The sequence below is a fragment of the Mus caroli genome, chromosome 11 (genome assembly GCF_900094665.2).
Source record: "Mus caroli chromosome 11, CAROLI_EIJ_v1.1, whole genome shotgun sequence".
Classification (NCBI taxonomy): domain Eukaryota; kingdom Metazoa; phylum Chordata; class Mammalia; order Rodentia; family Muridae; genus Mus; species Mus caroli.
This window is the reverse complement of record NC_034580.1, coordinates 74,997,557-75,015,901: the sequence shown is the minus strand read 5'-3', so window position 1 is coordinate 75,015,901 and position 18,345 is coordinate 74,997,557. Positions and strand designations below refer to the sequence as shown.

Sequence of the window (18,345 nt, the reverse complement as noted above, 5' to 3'; positions counted from 1 at the left end):
CTCTCCCTCTCCCTCTCCCTCTCCCTCTCCCTCTCTTTCTCTCCCTCTCCATACAGTTTTAAAAGTTTTCTTTAATTACATCAAACCAGGTGTGGTGGCTCACATCTTTCGTTTCAGCACTCTTGGATCTGAGTTTGAGGCCAGCTTGGTCTACAGATTGAGTTCCAGAACAGTCAAAGCAATACAGGGAAACTTTGCCCCCCCCCCCACACACACACACAAAAAGAGGAAAAAATAAATAAAGTAACTATGTCAAAAGATGGATACATTGATTAGCTTGACAGAAGTATCAACTGCTTGTATGTGTATCAAAACACAGTGTACCTTGAGTGTATATAACTCAATTAACAAAAAATTTCTTGTGAGAGCAAGCTTCAAATTTATGAGCATTTAACCTCAGCCTTCTGAGTGCTGGTATTATAGGCGTGTTCTCCCATGCTTAGCTACATTAAAATTTTCTGCTAAGCTGAGGTCAGAGGGTCACAGGATCAGAGCAAGCTCCAGGCCAACCAGAGCTATACTGAAGACCCTCTCATCCCCTACACTTCTTTTTAAACAAGCGTGATCTAGGTTGATGATGCACCCTATAATCCTAGCACTTAGAAGGTAAGATTATAAACTTGCCGGGCGTGGTGGCGCACGCCTTTAATCCCAGCACTCGGGAGGCAGAGGCAGGAGGATTTCTGAGTTCGAGGCCAGCCTGGTCTACAGAGTGAGTTCCAGGACAGCCAAGGCTACACAGAGAAACCCTGTCTCACAAAAACAAAAACAAAACAAAAAAAAAGATTATAAACTTACTATGTAACGAAGGTTATGTGGTTAGATCTCGTCTTAATTAAGAAAAGCAAGGGAAGGGAGCACTGTGGTTATATAATAACTCAGCAGTAGAATGCTTGCCTAGTGTACATGAGGCCATAGGTTCAATCCTAGTATAACATACAGTCTTTTTTTAATGAGTGGAAGATGGTGGTTGTGTGATACAATTTGGTAATTATGAATGATGCCTGTAGGCTAACTCTGTGTAAAGATTCTGAACTTGAGTTTTTATTTTCTTTTTAGATAAAGGAGAGTGCTTCACAGACAAGAGATGTCCTCAAACAGCATTTTAGTGATTTAAAAGGAACCCTTGGGAAGCTATTGGATGAGCGATTGGTGACCCTTTTGCAAGAGGTGGACACCATTGAACAGGAGACCATCAAACCACTAGATGACTGCCAGAAGCTCATAGAGCATGGGGTCAACACTGCAGATGACCTGGTCCGAGAAGGTGGGATAAAGGGAACCTGTTAAATCCTTACACTCCGATTGATGCCTGGGTGATTTCGTAGGATGCTAGCAGATTTCTTACCATCTGAAGAGTCCCTGGGATGTTTTTGCCTTGAAATAGTTTATAATACAGGACCATAGAGTGATTGTTCCAGAAGGTGCTATGGTATCTAATACATAATTAGATTGTGAGGCACATACTTATTTGTCCTAGCACTTAATGCTTGAGGTTTTTTATAATTCAGAAATGTTAGTTCTAAACTTTTGTCTTACGTATCCCAGAGATACAGCTCTCAGGGCAGCAGGCTTGGTGGCAGATGCTTTACCTGCTGAGCCGTCTGACTGGCTCAGGCATTATATTTTCAGTCCCAGCCGGGCAGTGGTGGCGCACGCCTTTAGTCCCAGCACTCGGGAGGCAGAGGCAGGAGGGTTTCTGAGTTCGAGGCCAGCCTGGTCTACAGAGTGAGTTCCAGGACAGCCAGGGCTACACAGAGAAACCCTGTCTCGAAAAAACAAAAAAAAAAAGTTGTGTTTCTTGGGGTTTGTAATTCGTGAGAGTCATGCTGAGTAAGATCTAAAACCTTAAGAACAAAGGACTCTGTCTGGAGAAGTACAGGACAGCCCTCTGTGGGGATTCCACTGAGGCTTAGAGAAATTCATCAAGCAAAGGAAAGAGGCTACTGTGATTCTGAGCAGGACTGGCAGGAGTGGGGTGAATGTTTCAAGTGAGAGTTATGTAATAAGACTGGCCCAGGCCTCACAATTACTGTGTAGCTAATTGTAATCCTCACTGAGCCATGTTTATCTTTTACTGACATAATAGTGCCTTTGAGAACATTCTTTTTAGCAGAACCACAGACCGTCTTCCCCCGGAGGCTGTGAATTTGGAAACAGACCCAGAAGCAGGTCAGCACAGGGCAGGAGTGTGCACACCCATCTCATTGAGGACTGTGCTTTCATTTTTGAAAATAAATCCTTTGAGGCACATACTTGTTTGTCCTTGCACTTAATGCTTGAGGTTTTATTTATAGTTCAGAAATACTTTAAGTTTTAAATTCTTCCCTCTTCCTCCCAAGGAATAAAAAGCTTCTGTGTGTGTGTGTGTGGGGGGGTATTCCTTTTTTCTCTTTCTTTCTTTCTTTCTTTCTTTCTTTCTTTCTTTCTTTCTTTCTTTCTTTCTTCCTTTCTCTCTCTCTCTCTTTCTTTCTTTCTTTCTTTCTTTCTTTCTTTCTTTCAAGATTTATTTGTTATATGTAAGTACACTGTAGCTGTCTTCAGGCAATCCAGAAGAGGGCGCTAGATCTCATAACGGATGATTATGAGACACAACAGAAGAGGGCATCAGATCCCATGACAGATGATTGGTGAGCCACCATGTGTTTGCTGGGAATTGAACTCAGGACCTTCAGAAGAGCAGTCAGTGCTCTTAACCTCTGAGCCATCTCTCCAGCCCTCTTTGTTTATTTTTATAAGTGTTTTGCCTGAATATATGTATGTGTACCATGGAATACTTGGTGTCTGTGGAGACAGGATCCCCTGAAGATAGAGTTTTCAATGTGAACCATGTGGGTGCTAGGAAACACACCTGGTTCTTCTGCAAGAGTAATTGTTCTTGATCCCTGAGCCCTGTCTCCAGCCTCCGAGGTTTGTTTGTTTGTTTTTGTTTTGTTTAGAAGACAGAGTCTCCTAACCTAGACTGGCTTTGAACTTCCTATTAGCTAAAGGTGCCCTTGAACTTCTGATCACACTGCCTCTACCTCCCAGGCCCTAGATTCTTTTGAAGGAGCATTCAGAGTGTCTGTGTTTCTTTCAGTAAAGAAGGTCATATTCTCTCCCGAAAACTTGAGTTGGGGCTAACAAGATGGCTCATTGGGTAAAGGTACTTGTTGCCCAGCCTGATGAACTAAGCTTGATCTTGGGAATCACATGGTAGAGAGAGAGGGCCAACTGTAAGTCATCCTCTGACTTCCATACGCATGCCATGGTGTGCATGCACCCTCCCCAATCTTTTAGAAACTCCAGGATGATATGAGAATATCTTTCATCATTGTGGACCGTGTAGAGGCTGGCCATTTCCATCCCCTCTATGTAGCCTTCCTTCTTAGGCTGTGTTGAGTAATTTCTGATCCAAATAGTGTGAGTGTACAGGATCTCATTATATAGCACAGGCTTGTCGCAAACTCAGATCTGTCCTCCTGCCACTGTCTCACAAGTGGCAGGATGACAGGTATGTCATTGGCATCATTTGGCTGTTTAAGGTCCTATATCCTACTGTTGCTTTTAAGATAGCACTTTGTTTCTACTAGAACTGACAAAGAGGAGCCAGGAATTTGGTGGGAGTGCTGGGATTAAAGGCGTGTGCCACCATGTCTGCTCAATGTTTTACCTTTAAAAAGACAGTAAATCCCAGCACTTGGGAGGCAGAGGCAGGCGGATTTCTGAGTTTGAGGCCAGCCTGGTCTACAAAGTGAGTTCCAGGACAGCCAGGTCTATACAAAGAAACCCTGTCTTGGGAAAACAAAAAACAAAAAAACAAAACAAAACAAACAAAAAAAGACAGTAAAAAGTACTGGTCAGGTGGCTCAGTGTTGAAGGAGCTTGGTGCCAAGCCTGACAACCTGAGGTAGGTCACTGAAACTCACATGGTGAAAAGCAGTAACTCACACAAGCTGTCCTCTTCCCTCCACGTGTGCAGATGTCTCTCCCTAGTATATTAATGTAAGGAAAAAACAGGATGAAAAACTCTTAATTGATAAATAGGAATGAGGAAATGTCCCCGACCTTCTGCTCTGTATAAAACTGGTTGTTGAACTAGATTTTCAGTTATAGAGCAGAATCTTTGGTCTCTTGCAAAATTTTGCCAAACCCCCCTTTTTCCCTCTGGCTTACCAAGTCATTTTGAGAGTTTGTTGGTGCATAGCTCAGCAGTTAACTTTGAACAAAGCTGGAAATCCAATAGACATGAGCTTTGTTGGTTACTGGATAATCCTGACTTTCAAATGTGGCTGGTTTTGTACTCAGCTAGTTTTCTTACCCTCAATTGTAGGTGAGATTGCCATTCTTGGTGGTATCGAAGAACAGAGTGATAAATTGTGGAACTTTACCAAAAAGGCCTCGCACATTCAGCTGGACAGGTAACGACAGTCTGTCTCTTCGTTTAGACTTATTTTTAAGTACTTATTTTGCTTTCCTCTCAATTTTTCGTCGAAAAAATGTGATTACAGGAAATAGAGAATCTGTTTTTCAAATTTATACTGTCCATTATCGTTATTTCTGGTGTTAAACAGTTGTGGTTGGAATCTTTGACATAGTATTATAGATTCTTTTCAAGTCCAGTAGAGAAGAGAATTGTTAAATTTAAAACTTCTGGTGCCTGCTTTCAAAGCATCACACGGTGAAGTTGGGAGCACTACATAGAGAATTGTCATGGTCTCTGCATAAGAAAAACATTTTAAATGTCTTACTGCAATCAACTCTTACTTCAGTAAACAAGATCTTTTGATAAAAGTTCGATAGTTGTGAGTTTATCAATTTTGTCTTTTTTTGTGTGTTTTTTGTGTATATAGCTCAGGCAAACCTCTGGCTTGTGATTGTTGTGTTTCAGTCTCTGGAGTGCTGGGATTGTAAGCACGTGCTACCACACCCTTTTCAGTTTTTTTGTCTTGCTTATAGTTATTGGGGAAGAGAATCTTTATGTAATATGAAGATGAAAGCCCCTCACAACAAAGGCTTCAGCTTCTTACTTATTTGTTGAGGCCTTCAGTGTTCTTCTAGCGTGTGACCGGTCTAAAATAGTCGTTTCATTTCCTTCTCCATGTAAGCATAGTTTAAACACTAGAACTTTGTTTCCTCAGCTTACCAGAAGTGCCGTTGCTAGTTGATGTACCCTGTTTGTCGGCTCAGTTGGACGATTCCATTCTTAACATAGTGAAAGACCACATTTTTAAGCATGGAACAGTAGCTTCCCGCCCACCAGTACAGATTGAAGAATTAATAGAGAAACCTGGAGGCATCATAGTGCGATGGTGTAAGGTATGTGCCAGTTGCAGAAGCGGTATCACCGTGATGGACTTGTGACTGGGGACTTCTACGATTCTTCTTACCTAATACATTTTTCTCTTTCCAAACAAAAATCCCCCCTGCTGTCTGTCTGTGTATCTTCCTTCCTTCCATCCTTCCTTCCTTTCTATTAATAAATAAAATTAAATTCACAGAAAATGTAGACCAAGATAGTTCTTCTTGTATCAAATAAAGAGCTCAAGCTTTGTTTGTTTGTGTGCTGGCAGTCAGAGCCCCTTGGAAGGATCTCTGACGTCAGTGAGACCCCAGGGGAAGCACTTCCATGTAACGTAACAGTTAATGAACTGAGGATTTCTCCCATTCCTATTGCTTCAAAAAGCCAGAAGATAATAGTGCATTTTCAGCTTAGTTCATCTTAATACTTGTTAAGAGTTCTAAAGTATAGTACTGTCATGGAGGTGCAAACTCTCAATCCCAGCACTCAGGCAGTAACACAGCTGTATCTCTGTGACTATGAGGCCAGTCTGATTTATAGTGAGTTCCAAACCAGCCAGGACTACACACCACTATGTATCAAAACAAAGCAAAAAAAATAACGAAACAAATATTTCTGTAGTTTCCTTACACTTGGTATTTCCAAGAATTCTGTTCTTTCTTTTTTAAATACATTTTTATATAAATATATGTGTGTGAATATACTTTTTTTACATATATTCTTTAAATCTGTATATCTGAGTTACTATATTTTAATTAGAAACCATGTCCAAATTAGTCATTGTATCTTGGCTGTTGATAAATCATTCAGAGCAAGAAGGAAGGAACCAGGCACGCTAACATAGCATTGGGATACCAAGGCAGGAGGGTGGTCAGTTCAAGGACAGGCTGGAAAATAGAATAAGACTTACTCTCAGAGAAGAAGGAAAGGAGAAGCAACTGCGTGTGATAATGCAAACCTGTAATCCTAGCCTTTGGGAAGTTGAGGCAGGAAGATCACCATGAATTCAAGGCCAGCCTGGGCTACATATAGTAAGACCCTATCTCAGGTCAAACAAAAGGAAAGGAAAGGAAATATTGATAGCATGTTGCCTGTGCCTTCCCCCAGAATGGTCCATACTGCCCCTGTTCAGCACATAGACCTGTGTGTTGTCTAGATATCCTGGTTCTCTGGATTTTACCTAACTTAAATCCTTCTCCATAGGTGGATGATGACTTCACAGCCCAAGATTACAGGCTTCAGTTCCGAAAATGTACTGCAAATCATTTTGAAGACGTGTATGTAGGTTCTGAAACGGAATTCATAGTGTTGCACATAGACCCCAATGTGGATTATCAATTCAGAGTCTGCGCCCGAGGAGACGGCAGGCAGGAATGGAGTCCTTGGAGTGTTCCCCAGACAGGGCACTCCACACTGGTGCCTCATGGTATGTATGCTCTTACCATGTCAGACCTGAAGCTCCATGGGGTATAGGAACTTTTTTTCACCTCATGTGCTGGGATTCCTAACCACTTTTCCTAAGGATGATCCTGAATTGAGAGACTGTGGAACCATCCTTTCCTTAGATCACTCCTGGAAATGACTTTCATCACATCCGTGTAGTAGGCTGGCCTCTGGAGTCACGATTGAGTATCACCTAAAACCACACACTGAAAATGGTGCCTAGGACACTGACTTTTCTAGACCCTCTAAAAGTCTTATAAACTTGATGTTGGTCTTTCTCCTCCATTCCTGATTTAAAGGGCATACTCTTTTTCCTACAATAGTTAGGATCTTGCTGTGTTGCCCAACATTATTTTGAACACAACAAGTCTCATTTCAGCTTCCCAGGTAGGTGGGCTACCGCCATGAGCCACATACCTGGGTATCTATACACTTAGTAGCTTTATTTTGTTTTTCTTTAAAGATATATTGGGGGCTGGTGAGATGGCTCAGTGGGTAAGAGCACCCGACTGCTCTTCCAAAGGTCCAGAGTTCAAATCCCAGCAACCACATGGTGGCTAACAACCATCTGTAATGAGATCTGGCGCCCTCTTCTGGAGTGTCTGAAGACAGCTACAGTGTACTCACATATAATAAATAAATAAATCTTTAAAAAAAAAAAAAAAAAGATATATTGGGCTAGAGAAATGGCTCAATGGTTAAAAGCACTGGCTGCTCTTCCAGAGGTCCTGAGTTCAATTCCCAGCAACCACATGGTGCTCACAACCATCTGTAATGAGATCTGATGCCCTCTTCTGGTGTGTCTGAAGACAGCTACAGTGTACTCATATACATAAAATAAATACATAAATCTTAATATACATATTTATTTGTGGATGTGTGTGTATGTGTTCACATGTTTGCTGGTTCTGTGGAAGCCACCAGAGTTATAGGCTGCCATAAGCTGACTGAAAAGGGTGTTGGGAACTGAACTTTGATCCTCCACGAGTGTTCTTCACAGCTGAGTGATCTCTCCAATTGTTTGATATATTCATTTTAACGAGGTGCTATGGGTTAAACTCAGATCCTCATACATGCTAATAAATACATGCTCTATTACAGAACCTTGTCTCTACCTCTTATTAACTCATTCTTATTGACATTGGAATAACCTCAAATTATTAAATTTAAACATAATTTCTTTTTCAGATAGAAGACCATCATTTAATTTTTCAAATAGTACAGGAATTTACCAAACTTTTTTTTTTGTAATTTGTGGGTCTAAGCCCAATTCTCTGTTACTAAATCTTTATTAAATTTAGCCAAGATCTTTCTAAGTAGTTACTGTGACTCAGTTCTATTCAATGTGTATCCCTTGAAAAGATCATTATAATTTTTTGTGTCTTTGTCTTGAAAGAGTGGACAACTGGCTTTGAGGGATACAGTCTGAGCAGTCGAAGGAATATAGCCCTCCGGAATGATGCCGAGTCCTCGGGCGTTCTCTACTCCAGCGCTCCAACCTACTTCTGTGGGCAGACACTGACATTCAGGCAAGTGGACTGGGACATGCCTGGCATGCCTCTGGCTGTGTACTGGAGCGTGTGGGGTGTGCCTGAGTCTGAGCTTGGCACGCCCCAGCTTTAGTCCATCTCTTACAGGGTCAGCTTGGCAACGCTTTTGTTTTGTGTTGTTTTATTGAAACAGGGTCTTACTGTGTAACCCTGGCTGGCCTGGAGCTTGCAAAGACCAGACTGGGCTCAAACTTAGAGAAGTCTGCTTGCCTCCTTTTTCCAAGTGCTGGAATTAAAGGCATGCCTAACTACACCAGGCTTTTGACAAGGCTTCATTCAGACTTTTCCTGTTTCAGTTGTCTGTGTCTGTGGGGTTCCGTATAAAAGCTTGGTACTTGATTTGTTTGTCTTTTGCTCTGGTAAGTAAGGATGAATAGAAAACCTTTTAGAAGTTTTTAAAAGTCAGAGGCATGGTGGTGCAAACCTGTCACTCCAGAACTCAGGAGATGGAGGAATTCAAGATGGCCTCAGCACAAAGCATGTCAGCATGGGCTGGGTAAGACCCTGTCTGTACAGCAAAGCAAACTGCCTGGATTTTACCATGCGTACTTCAGGGTAACAGAATCGCCTCAAGATTTTGAGTCTCAAGGTTATCAAATATTTTTATTTCTTTAAAAATGTTCTTAATTGGGCTGGAGAGATGACTCAGCAGTTAAAAGCGTTGCCTGCTCTTATAGAGGTCCTGAGTTCAATTCCCAGTAACCACACAGTGGCTCACAACCATCTGTAATGGGATCTGATGCCCTCTTCTGGTGTGTGTTGACAGGGTGCTGATATCATTAAATAAATAAATAATACTCTTTAAATGTTTTTCTTAATTACATGTGTGTGTATTGTGGGATACAAACTTGCAGGAGTGGATTCACTTTCTACCATGTAGGTTCTAGATTTCAAATCCCGTTCCGGGCTGTGACCAGTGTCTTTACCAGAACCCTGAGCCTCTTACCAACCTCAGATGGTAGGGATTTTTGTCTGTTCTGCTTTTCTTGGTAAGGCGTGGGAGAACATCTGGAAGTTTTGTGTGAGCTAGTGTTGCTGTGTTCCCCTTCAGCCACATCATTTGAGCTGACCCCCACTGTCAGGATGGGTTTATGCTTTCTCTTTCTCCTCTTTCGCCTCCTCTTACCCACTAAGTCATAAAGAAAGAATGATTGAATCACTAGAAGAATGCCAAGAGAGGAGGAAAATGAGTCTGTGTTAGCTTTCCACTTCTACAATAAACACTTGAGATAATGGGCCCACAGAGAAGAGGGCTGTCCCCGCTCACCTCCAGTACTGTAGCCTGTGACAAGTCAGCTCCATTTCTGTGAGCTTGTCAGCTGTTAGGTGGCAGGATTTTCTCCCTAACAGGGCCTGCTGAGAACCAAACCATTGATACTTGTGTGTCTCAGGATCATGGAAATAATTCTATATCTAATTATGGCAGAACCTGAAACCCAAAACCTGCTTATGCCCCACGTAGTGACTTTTCTTTGTAGAGAAATACCTTCATTAGTGAAATTCCTCAAACCTGGGTGCTTCTGCACAGCAGCAGACCTCCTACAACCTGGTAGAGAGAGGCTGACTAGAGTGCCAATGAGAATGACGATAAATAAATTATTGCAGTTGCTATCTAAATCTGGGCCAAGGGCTAGTGCATGTGGTTTCATGTACCAGGCTGAGTAGCTGGGAAAAGCCTTGGACTTCTGAGCCCCCTGCTTCCACTTCCCAAGAGCAGATATAAGAGCTGTGCACTACTCCGCTGGCTTATTGGTGCTGAGGACTGAAGCCAGGGCTTGGTAAATGCAAGGCAAGCACTCTGCTGCCTGAGCTGCGAAGCAAACCTCATTGTTGTCTTAGAGTAACCAATTTAATGAATGTAGTTGACCATTTTAGAAGGGAGAAAATTGAGGCACAAAGAAGTTTATTATTCAGTGTCTCACGGCTAGTAAGTACCAAAGCTGAAACTGAAGTCCGGGGAGCCTGTCTCCAGAATCCAGTGGTTATGACTGCCTCAGCCTACTGAGTGGGATAGCTGTGCATTAATTACCACACCCAGGGCCGTCTTAGCCACTGGCCATTTCGTCTGTCTCTGTTGTCTTTTCTGTGAGGAAGGAGGTGTGAAGGCTGCAGTCCCGCTGGTGTTGGTGCTGTAGCTGCACAGTCAGGCCTGGGGCATGTAAAGCATTTGTTCCTCCACAGGGCTGCCCCCTTCCCTTTCCGATTTTAGTATCTTTTCCTCTCTGTATTTCGTGATCCTAATGCTGTCTTATGGTTTCAATTCCCTCTGTGGATATAAAGGAATATTTGATTGATGGCTTCCATACTTGTCAGTGATACAGACTGATGGGATCTCACTGCCTACCGTCTGCTGACGGGTCTGACAGCAGGCTTAATCAAACTCTGTCTTCCCCAGAGAAGCCGCACTTGGGCCACTCTGGGCAGGGTGATTAACGAGACTCCATTCTGCTCAGTCTCAGGCAGACTTTGCATGGTTGTCATTGAATGTGAATTAAGAGTTTTCTACCCGTGTTCAAAAGCAGCGGCAGGTAAACCAGGAGGTGAATGGGGGCGGGGCAGCTGAGTGTGGCTGAATGAGGGGCTTCTGAAGGACCTGCTCTTTAGGAGGGTGCTGTACACTCCCAGGCACGCCTCTTGTTTAGCCAGCTTGTCTTTGCTGTGGCTTCTGGATGACTTGCAGGTATGGCCAACCTTTTGGCATCGTGACTTAGTGTTGTCATCTAGAAAATGTGCACTTAAGGACTGAGCAGTGCCATTATAGGAGGGTGGGGAGTACCAGGTTTTTTTTTTTTTTTAAGTCTAAATATTTTAAATAAGTATGCAATTCTGTGTTGGGGATAAATTCATAATTACCCTTGGCTGCATGACTGTGGGCATGGCTTGGACATGCTTGGTAGAGCCTCTGAAGCAATGAGGCCTTGTTTCTGGCTGAATGCTTAGCCTCTCTGCCATGGTGCCTGAGTCTGCTGACGGCACTTCTCCGTGCCTCTCCCATCTCCTGGCTGAACATTCCTGTTTTCTTTGCCTGCTTTTAACTTTTCCTGGCATCATCAATTTACGTTTTAGTTATATGTGTCTGTGTGCATCTGCCATGTGAGTGCGGGTGCCCTCAGAGGCCAGTTGATCCCCAGGGGCTGCAATTACAGGCAACAACAGTACATGCTCTTACCCCTGAGCCGTCTCTCCAGCCCCTGTATGGTAACCTCTTTTCTGTCATCTATTTTTTAGTTTGTTTTGAGATGGGGTCTAGTGTATCCCAGGCTGGCCTCAAACTCACTATAAAGCTGAGAATGACCTTAAACTGCTGATCCCCTTGCCTCCGCCTCCGTACTGCAGAGCCTGTGAGCATGCAGCATTCTCCTTTTATGCTGAGCTACCAAACCGAGCCCCATCGCCTGTTTTTTTAAGCAGCTTCCTTTTTTAAGTTAAGAAACAGAAGCACCCAGGGATCGTGTGTCAGGCTTCAAATGTTAGAAGTGTAGTTACCGCAGGTCCTGTGCTCACTGCCGTCTGCTCATCCTACTGTCAGCTTGCCTTCTGGTGAGGGGATAAAACACTGACTAAAAGCATCCTGGGAAGAAGGATGTATTGCATCTTACAGGTCACAGTCCCTCACCGAGGGAAGCCAGGGCAGGAGGTGAGAGGAACCCTGGAGTCGGGAACTGAAGCAGAAAAGATAGAGGAAGGCTACTAACTGTCTTCCTCTGGCCTGCTTAGCTACCTGTCTTGTATACCCCACACCCACCTGCTAAGGAGTGGTACATCTCACAGTGGGCTGGGCACTCCACCAGTCGAAACTTAAACAAACAGACAGTCAGTCGTTCACTTGTGTTTTGAAACAGGTTCTCACTGTGGTATTCTGGTTGGCTAAGAATTTAATATGTGGGCTGGAGAGATGGCTCAGTGGTTAAGAGCACTGACTGCTCTTCCGAAGGTCCCTAGTTCAAATCCCAGCAATCACATGGTGGCTTACAACCATCTGTAATGGGATCTGATTCCCTCTTCTGGTGTGTCTGAAGTCAGCTAAATAAGAATTTAATATGTGCCCATCCCGATCTAGAACTTGCAGCACCCTCTTTTCCCTGTGCCTGGGTGCTAGTATCATGGCAGTACTACCACCCCCAGAGGTTAATAGCTGTGAGATATGTGAATTTGCTTCAGTGCTTGCTTTGGTACCTCCTCCATTCCCCATCCCCAGCATCCCACAATAAGGGTCTTAATTTATAGCCTAGGCTAGTCTGGGTGGAATTCACTGTGTATCCCAGGCTGGCTTCAAATTTTCAGCAATCCTATTTTTGCCTTCTTGGTGCCAAGATTACATGTATCACCATACCTGGTTTGCTTTATTTATTATTTTTATTATTATTATTATTGCATATGTGTGTATACACATATGCGTATTTTGATTTGTATGTGTGCCTTACCATGAGTGTAGGTGCACTCAGCATGCATGCATGGGAAGGTCGGATGACTTTCAAGAGTGTGTTCTCAGCTTCCACAGGTGAGTTCTGTGGGTCAAGCTCACATTGTCAGAGTTGTAACAAGCTTTTTACCCACTGAGCCTTCTCTCAATTCCTTGGGGTTTTTTTGTTTTTGTTTTTTTGAGTTTTTTGTTTGTTTGTTTCTGAGACAGCCTTGTTATGTAGCCCATGCTGGCCTTGGACTNTTTTTTTTTTTTTTGGTTTTTCGAGACAGGGTTTCTCTGTGTAGCCCTGACTGTCCTGGCACTCACTTTGTAGACCAGGCTGGCCTCGAACTCAGAAATCCGCCTGCCTCTGCCTCCCAAGTGCTGGGATTAAAGGCGTGTGCCACCACGCCCAGCCTTCTTTTTCTTAAACCCAGATTCTCTATGATACCCAATGCTGTATACCCACAGTGGGAGAAGAGACTAATGCCATGATGTAGTTTACACAGAATCAAACAACCACTGCAGTCAATCAAGAGTACTGACTTTACATTTTAGAAAAGTGATATTAAGAAACACAGAGAAGGGGCTGCAGAGATGGCTCAGTGGTTGAGAGCAATGATTGTTCTTCCAGAGGTCCTGAGTTCAAGTCCCAGCAACCACATGGTGGCTCACAACCATCTGTAATGGGTGGGATCCAATGCCCTCTTCTGGTGTGTCTGAAGACAGCAACAGTGTACTCATATAAATAAAATAAATAAATCTTTTTTTAAAAAAGAGAAACACAGAGAAAAAAGCCTATTAATTCTGTCATAACCAGGACTGTGCATGAATACCCAAGGCAGGAATGTCCAGTGACTTCATGTAATCCTACCCATGCAAACAAATTAAAAGCCAGGGAGCGACTCCTGGCAAGTTCTCAGCTTATCTCCCCCACACTATAATAAGAGTGTGTCAGAGAGAATTCCTCTGGGTGACATTACCCATATCTGTAATATGAGCCTGTTTCACAGGGCTGCTGCACCTCTAGGGGTTCCCTGGTAGCAAAACCACAGAGCCCTAGCCCAGCTGCACTCTCCCTGGGACAATGCAGTCTCTCCACACAGCATAGGGAGGAGCAGACAAGGTTCAAAGAGGCCAGCCAGGACCACACAGAGAAACCCTGTCTCGAAACCCCCCCCCCCAAAAAAAAAAAACCTCAGTTTGAATGCCCAGGATACACATGAGAACCAGACATGCCATATGAGTCTCTGTGATCCCAATGTCTTAGTTAGAGTGACTGTGCTATGATGACTAAAAGCAACTTGGGGAGGAGCGGGTTTATTTCACTCACAGTTCCTTGTAGCCTTTCACCATCAAAAGCAGTGAGGGCAGGGACTCAAACAGGGCAGGAACCTGGGGGCAGAAGCCATGGACGGGGCTGCTTTACTCACTTGCTCAGCCTGCTTCTTACAGAAGTGAAGCTGAGTATGGCATCACCCACTAATTAAAGAAATACCCTGCAGGCAGATCTCATGGAGGCATTTTCTCAAATTGAGGTTCCCTCCTTTTAGGTAACTCTAGCTCCTATCAAGTTGACATAAAAGTAGCCGGCACGGGCTGGAGAGATGGCTCAGTGCTTAAGAGCCACATGGTGACTCACAACCATCTGTTATGGGATCTGAAACCCTCTTCTGGTGTGTCAGAAGATAGCAACAACGTATTCAAATAAAATAAATTAAAAAAAAAAAAAAAGTAGCTGGCTCACCCAGTGTCCCTATGAGGAGATGGGAGGGGGAGACAGTAGAAGCCCTGGAAGTTTTCAGGTCAGACAGTCTCACACACACACACACACACACACACACACACACACACACACACAGGGGGGTGTTGCAGGAGGGATAGGTAAAGGGTGGGGGAAAAAACCCACAAAGTAGCAGAGACTGTGCCCTGAAAGAGCAGCATGTACTCCTAACCACTGAACCATCTTGCCCATCCCATGTTACATTTATTTATTTATTTATTTATTTATTTATTTATTTATTTATTTATTTATTTATTTTTAAAGATTTATTTATTTATTATATGTAAGTACACTGTAGCTGTCCTCAGATACTCCAGAAGAGGGCGCCAGATCTCTTTACGGATGGTTGTGAGCCACCATGTGGTTGCTGGGATTTGAACTCTGGACCTCTGGAAGAGCAGTCGGGTGCTCTTACCCACTGAGCCATCTCGCCAGCCCCCCCATGTTACATTTAAAAAGAGAAAAAAATGAGATGACCTTTTTACTTCAATTACAGAGTTGAAACTGTGGGACAGCCAGACCGAAGAGACAGTATAGGAGTATGTGCAGAAAAGCAGAATGGCTACGAATCTCTGCAGAGGGACCAAGCTGTGTGTATCAGCACGAATGGTAAGACAAACATGGCTGTGCAGGAGCTGACGGGAAAGCCTCCTCCTTAACATCCAAGTACTGGTACCAGAGGGTGCCATTTGAGCCCTCAAAGGGGGGAAGCAACCACTAGTCCTGCCCAGCTATGAAAAGAAAAACCACACACAGACTACTTAGGGCTGTAACTGGCTTAGCAGGCTTAAGTACTTGCCGTGCAGATCCCACAACCTGGAACCCACATCAAGGTGAGACAAGGGAACCAACTCCATAGAGCTGTCCTTGGGCTTCCACACGCATGCCACAGCATGCACATGCCACATTTACACCCACCCACATTGCACACATAGAGTCATTTATGTGTTTTAGCTCCATATTCCATAGTGTTTATGCTTTCAAAATTACTTCCCAAATCCAGACAGGACTGGCGTACACCTCTAATCCTATGACTTGGGAGTTTGAGGCCACTCTGGGATTCTTTTTCCCTCCATCTTTGGGGGAATAAAATAAATAAATCACTCCTAAGTCAACAGTTTTTTTTTTTTTTGTGGCACGAAATAAAACATTAAATAGAGCAGGATTCCTGTATGTTACACAGGAAACAGTGTTGCTGTTGAGGGCTGAGAGGCAGAGATCGTGTTCCGTTCCATGCTGTTCCTGTGGAAACTCACACCAGAAGTCTGAAGTCCTGATTTTTGCTTCCCTTGTGGGAATGGGGGTGTTGATCTCTTTAAATCCATTGTCAATACCCAGTTTTCTGGAGCCTTCCTTTTTCTGAACTAAGGAGGCGGCTCTTCAATAATCTAGACGCTGTCTTAATTCTCTCAGGCATTGCTCAGGTGACTGACTTTAATGTTTTAGGTGCAGTCTTTGTCAATGGAAAAGAAATGACCAATCAGTTGCCCGCAGTTACCTCTGGCTCCACTGTCACATTTGATATCGAAGCTGTGACTCTAGGAACTTCTAACAGCCATGAAGGTGGGAACGCCAAGCTCCGAGTGACCATCAGCTCCAATAACCGGGAGGTGGTGTTTGACTGGCTGCTCGAGCAGGCCTGTGGCCCTCTTTACTTTGGATGCTCGTTTTTCTACCCCGGATGGAAAGTGCTGGTATTTTAGCATTTGAAGGGCTTGGCTTTGATGTGAGTGTTTGCTGTTTCTGTCCTCAGTTTAGTTGTCTCTGACTTTGAAAAGGTGAGCTTACCTCTCTGTCCACCGGAAATGAAAAATGTTTCTGGGTTCACCTTGTAAGGTTTCAGTAAGAAGTGAGCTGAGTGATGTGGACAAAACCATAGCTCAGTTTATGTTTTTAAGTACAAATATCAAACTAGCTTTAAAAGTCTGCATACTTGTTTCCACTGTTCTTCCTGAAGTTGGTTGTTAGAACAGAAAATGTCACATTAGTAAGTCTTATCAAAATTGAAAGCCAGAAGAAAACAACAGAAGACAACAAGAGGTTCCTCAGTGCTTGTCCAGTCCAGAGTGTTCGCCCCTCTCCACGCCCCCTCCGTGAGTGTCTGGGTCTGAGCCAGCATCTGTGATAGCCAGTGTTAGCATCTTTTCTCTTTACTGGAGTGTGACACAGAGAGGGCAGAGGTCTGCATTCCTCAAGGTGAAGCTTCTTTTGGAAGAACACAGCAGTGTAGCAGGTCACGTGTGCACAGCAGGCCCCATGTGCATCCTTCCTCAGCCGTGCACACGGGCTGTGTGCAGTGTTATATAGTCAATGTAATGGCAGGTTGAGAACTGGTCTTTTAGTGGACCAAAGAAATAAAGGATAAATACTTGACCTATTTTTTTTTAAACTTAAATTTCTGTAAAATATTTATTTGACTTACTTAATATGTAAAAAATCGTGGTCTTGTTATACCAGCATACAGATAATTTTTAATGTGAATTTTTGTTTGTTTTTTATCAATAGTAAAAAAAAAAAGTGGAAAAGCAAGTGTGGTATTTTTGTAAGATAATTTATTTGGGGATTCATGTTCCCTTTGGACAATCATGACCTTTCTTCCCGTTTTATGTATAAGTAAGTGCCCTTTTCATGTTAGAGGTTCTAGAGTGCCGTATCCAGCCTTCTGAAACAAAAATAAAAAATGAAAAATTAACAATGTATTTTGTGGTTTTTTGTGAGTATAATGAATCCAATCTTAATATACTTTTCATTAGAAATTTAATAGAAAATAAAAGCCAGCACTTGGGAGGCAGAGGCAGGCGGATTTCTGAGTTCGAGGCCAGCCTGGTCTACAGAGTGAGTTCCAGGACACCAGGGCTACACAGAGAAACCCTGTCTCGAAAAAAAACAAAATAAAAGAAAAAAGAAAAGAAAAGTTTTTTTCTGGCTCCAGGCATCTTTCTCAGCTGTTATTATAACTTGAAAAGGCTGCTTATCTGTTGTTTACATCCTGTATCTCATCTCACACCCAGCATGGTGCCTTACACATAACACATGGATAATACATGTTATAATATCTAAGTAATATATGTTATATAAATATATACATAATACACATTATATATATAAATATGTAAATAATACATGTTATAATATATACATGGAGATGAAGCATTTTCTCCACACATCTTCATCTCTCTCTTTATATAATGGCGATTGCACATTAATGTTTTAGGTGCAGTCTTTGTCAATGGAAAAGAAATGACCAATCAGTTGCCCGCAGTTACCTCTGGCACGGCTCTCCACATCTCCCCCTTTTTATTTTATTAAAATGAGGCTGGACTAGGTCTGTGTAATTATGCCCATCCGCTATGGCTCCAGTCTTAGGCCTTTCATAGGGTAACCCTATCGCCACCGGCCCTGTGTCTTAGGTTGATCTGTGCATGAGGAAAGTTGCCTGTCCCTGGATACCGCAGTGCTATGTGACATTAACTACTAAATGACCTAGGGCGAACTCTACAAAAGAGGCCAGCCACCAATGTCAACTAATTCTTGAGCATAGATAGCCAAATTTCAGGGGAGGCCCCTTGTTCAATGGCAGCAAGTGCTTGAGCTATCACGACCTTGTCACGTGTTTGTTGGGTTCTGAGCTTGCAAACCAACCAGAGCATGAACACAAGTCCACAGCAGGTGGCGACACCAAATAGACCTACCCCCANCCATTCCTTAAAATAAGAAAATGCAGATGAAATCCAGGAGGAGAGGCCCTCTGTCAATGACAATCCACTCACGTTGAGTTGATCTTTAAAACTGCCACCCTCAGGGCCTCAAGAGTCTCATTGAATCCTTAGGACCAATTTCCTGCAAGATACAAGGAAAGCTGTCTAGACAGATTAGCTGTATG

The 18,345-nt window shown here is 43.2% G+C and overlaps 1 protein-coding gene across 2 annotated transcripts in view; it reads left to right on the top strand.

Annotated features, from left to right (window-relative positions):
• Positions 1-17,154, top strand: part of Crlf3 (cytokine receptor like factor 3) — a 32,634-nt gene extending 15,480 nt beyond the window's left edge. The window contains exons 2-8 of one of the 2 annotated variants that reach the window (XM_021176551.2): positions 1,060-1,267; positions 4,313-4,400; positions 5,121-5,298; positions 6,485-6,707; positions 8,121-8,253; positions 14,959-15,071; positions 15,909-17,154. In XM_021176551.2, coding sequence (XP_021032210.1) covers positions 1,060-1,267; positions 4,313-4,400; positions 5,121-5,298; positions 6,485-6,707; positions 8,121-8,253; positions 14,959-15,071; positions 15,909-16,165 — 1,200 coding nt within the window. In that variant the 3' untranslated portion in view covers positions 16,166-17,154. The remainder of the gene's footprint in view (positions 1-1,059; positions 1,268-4,312; positions 4,401-5,120; positions 5,299-6,484; positions 6,708-8,120; positions 8,254-14,958; positions 15,072-15,908) is intronic. The other variant, XM_021176552.1, reaches the window with a different exon arrangement.
• The last annotated feature ends 1,191 nt before the right edge of the window (positions 17,155-18,345 follow it).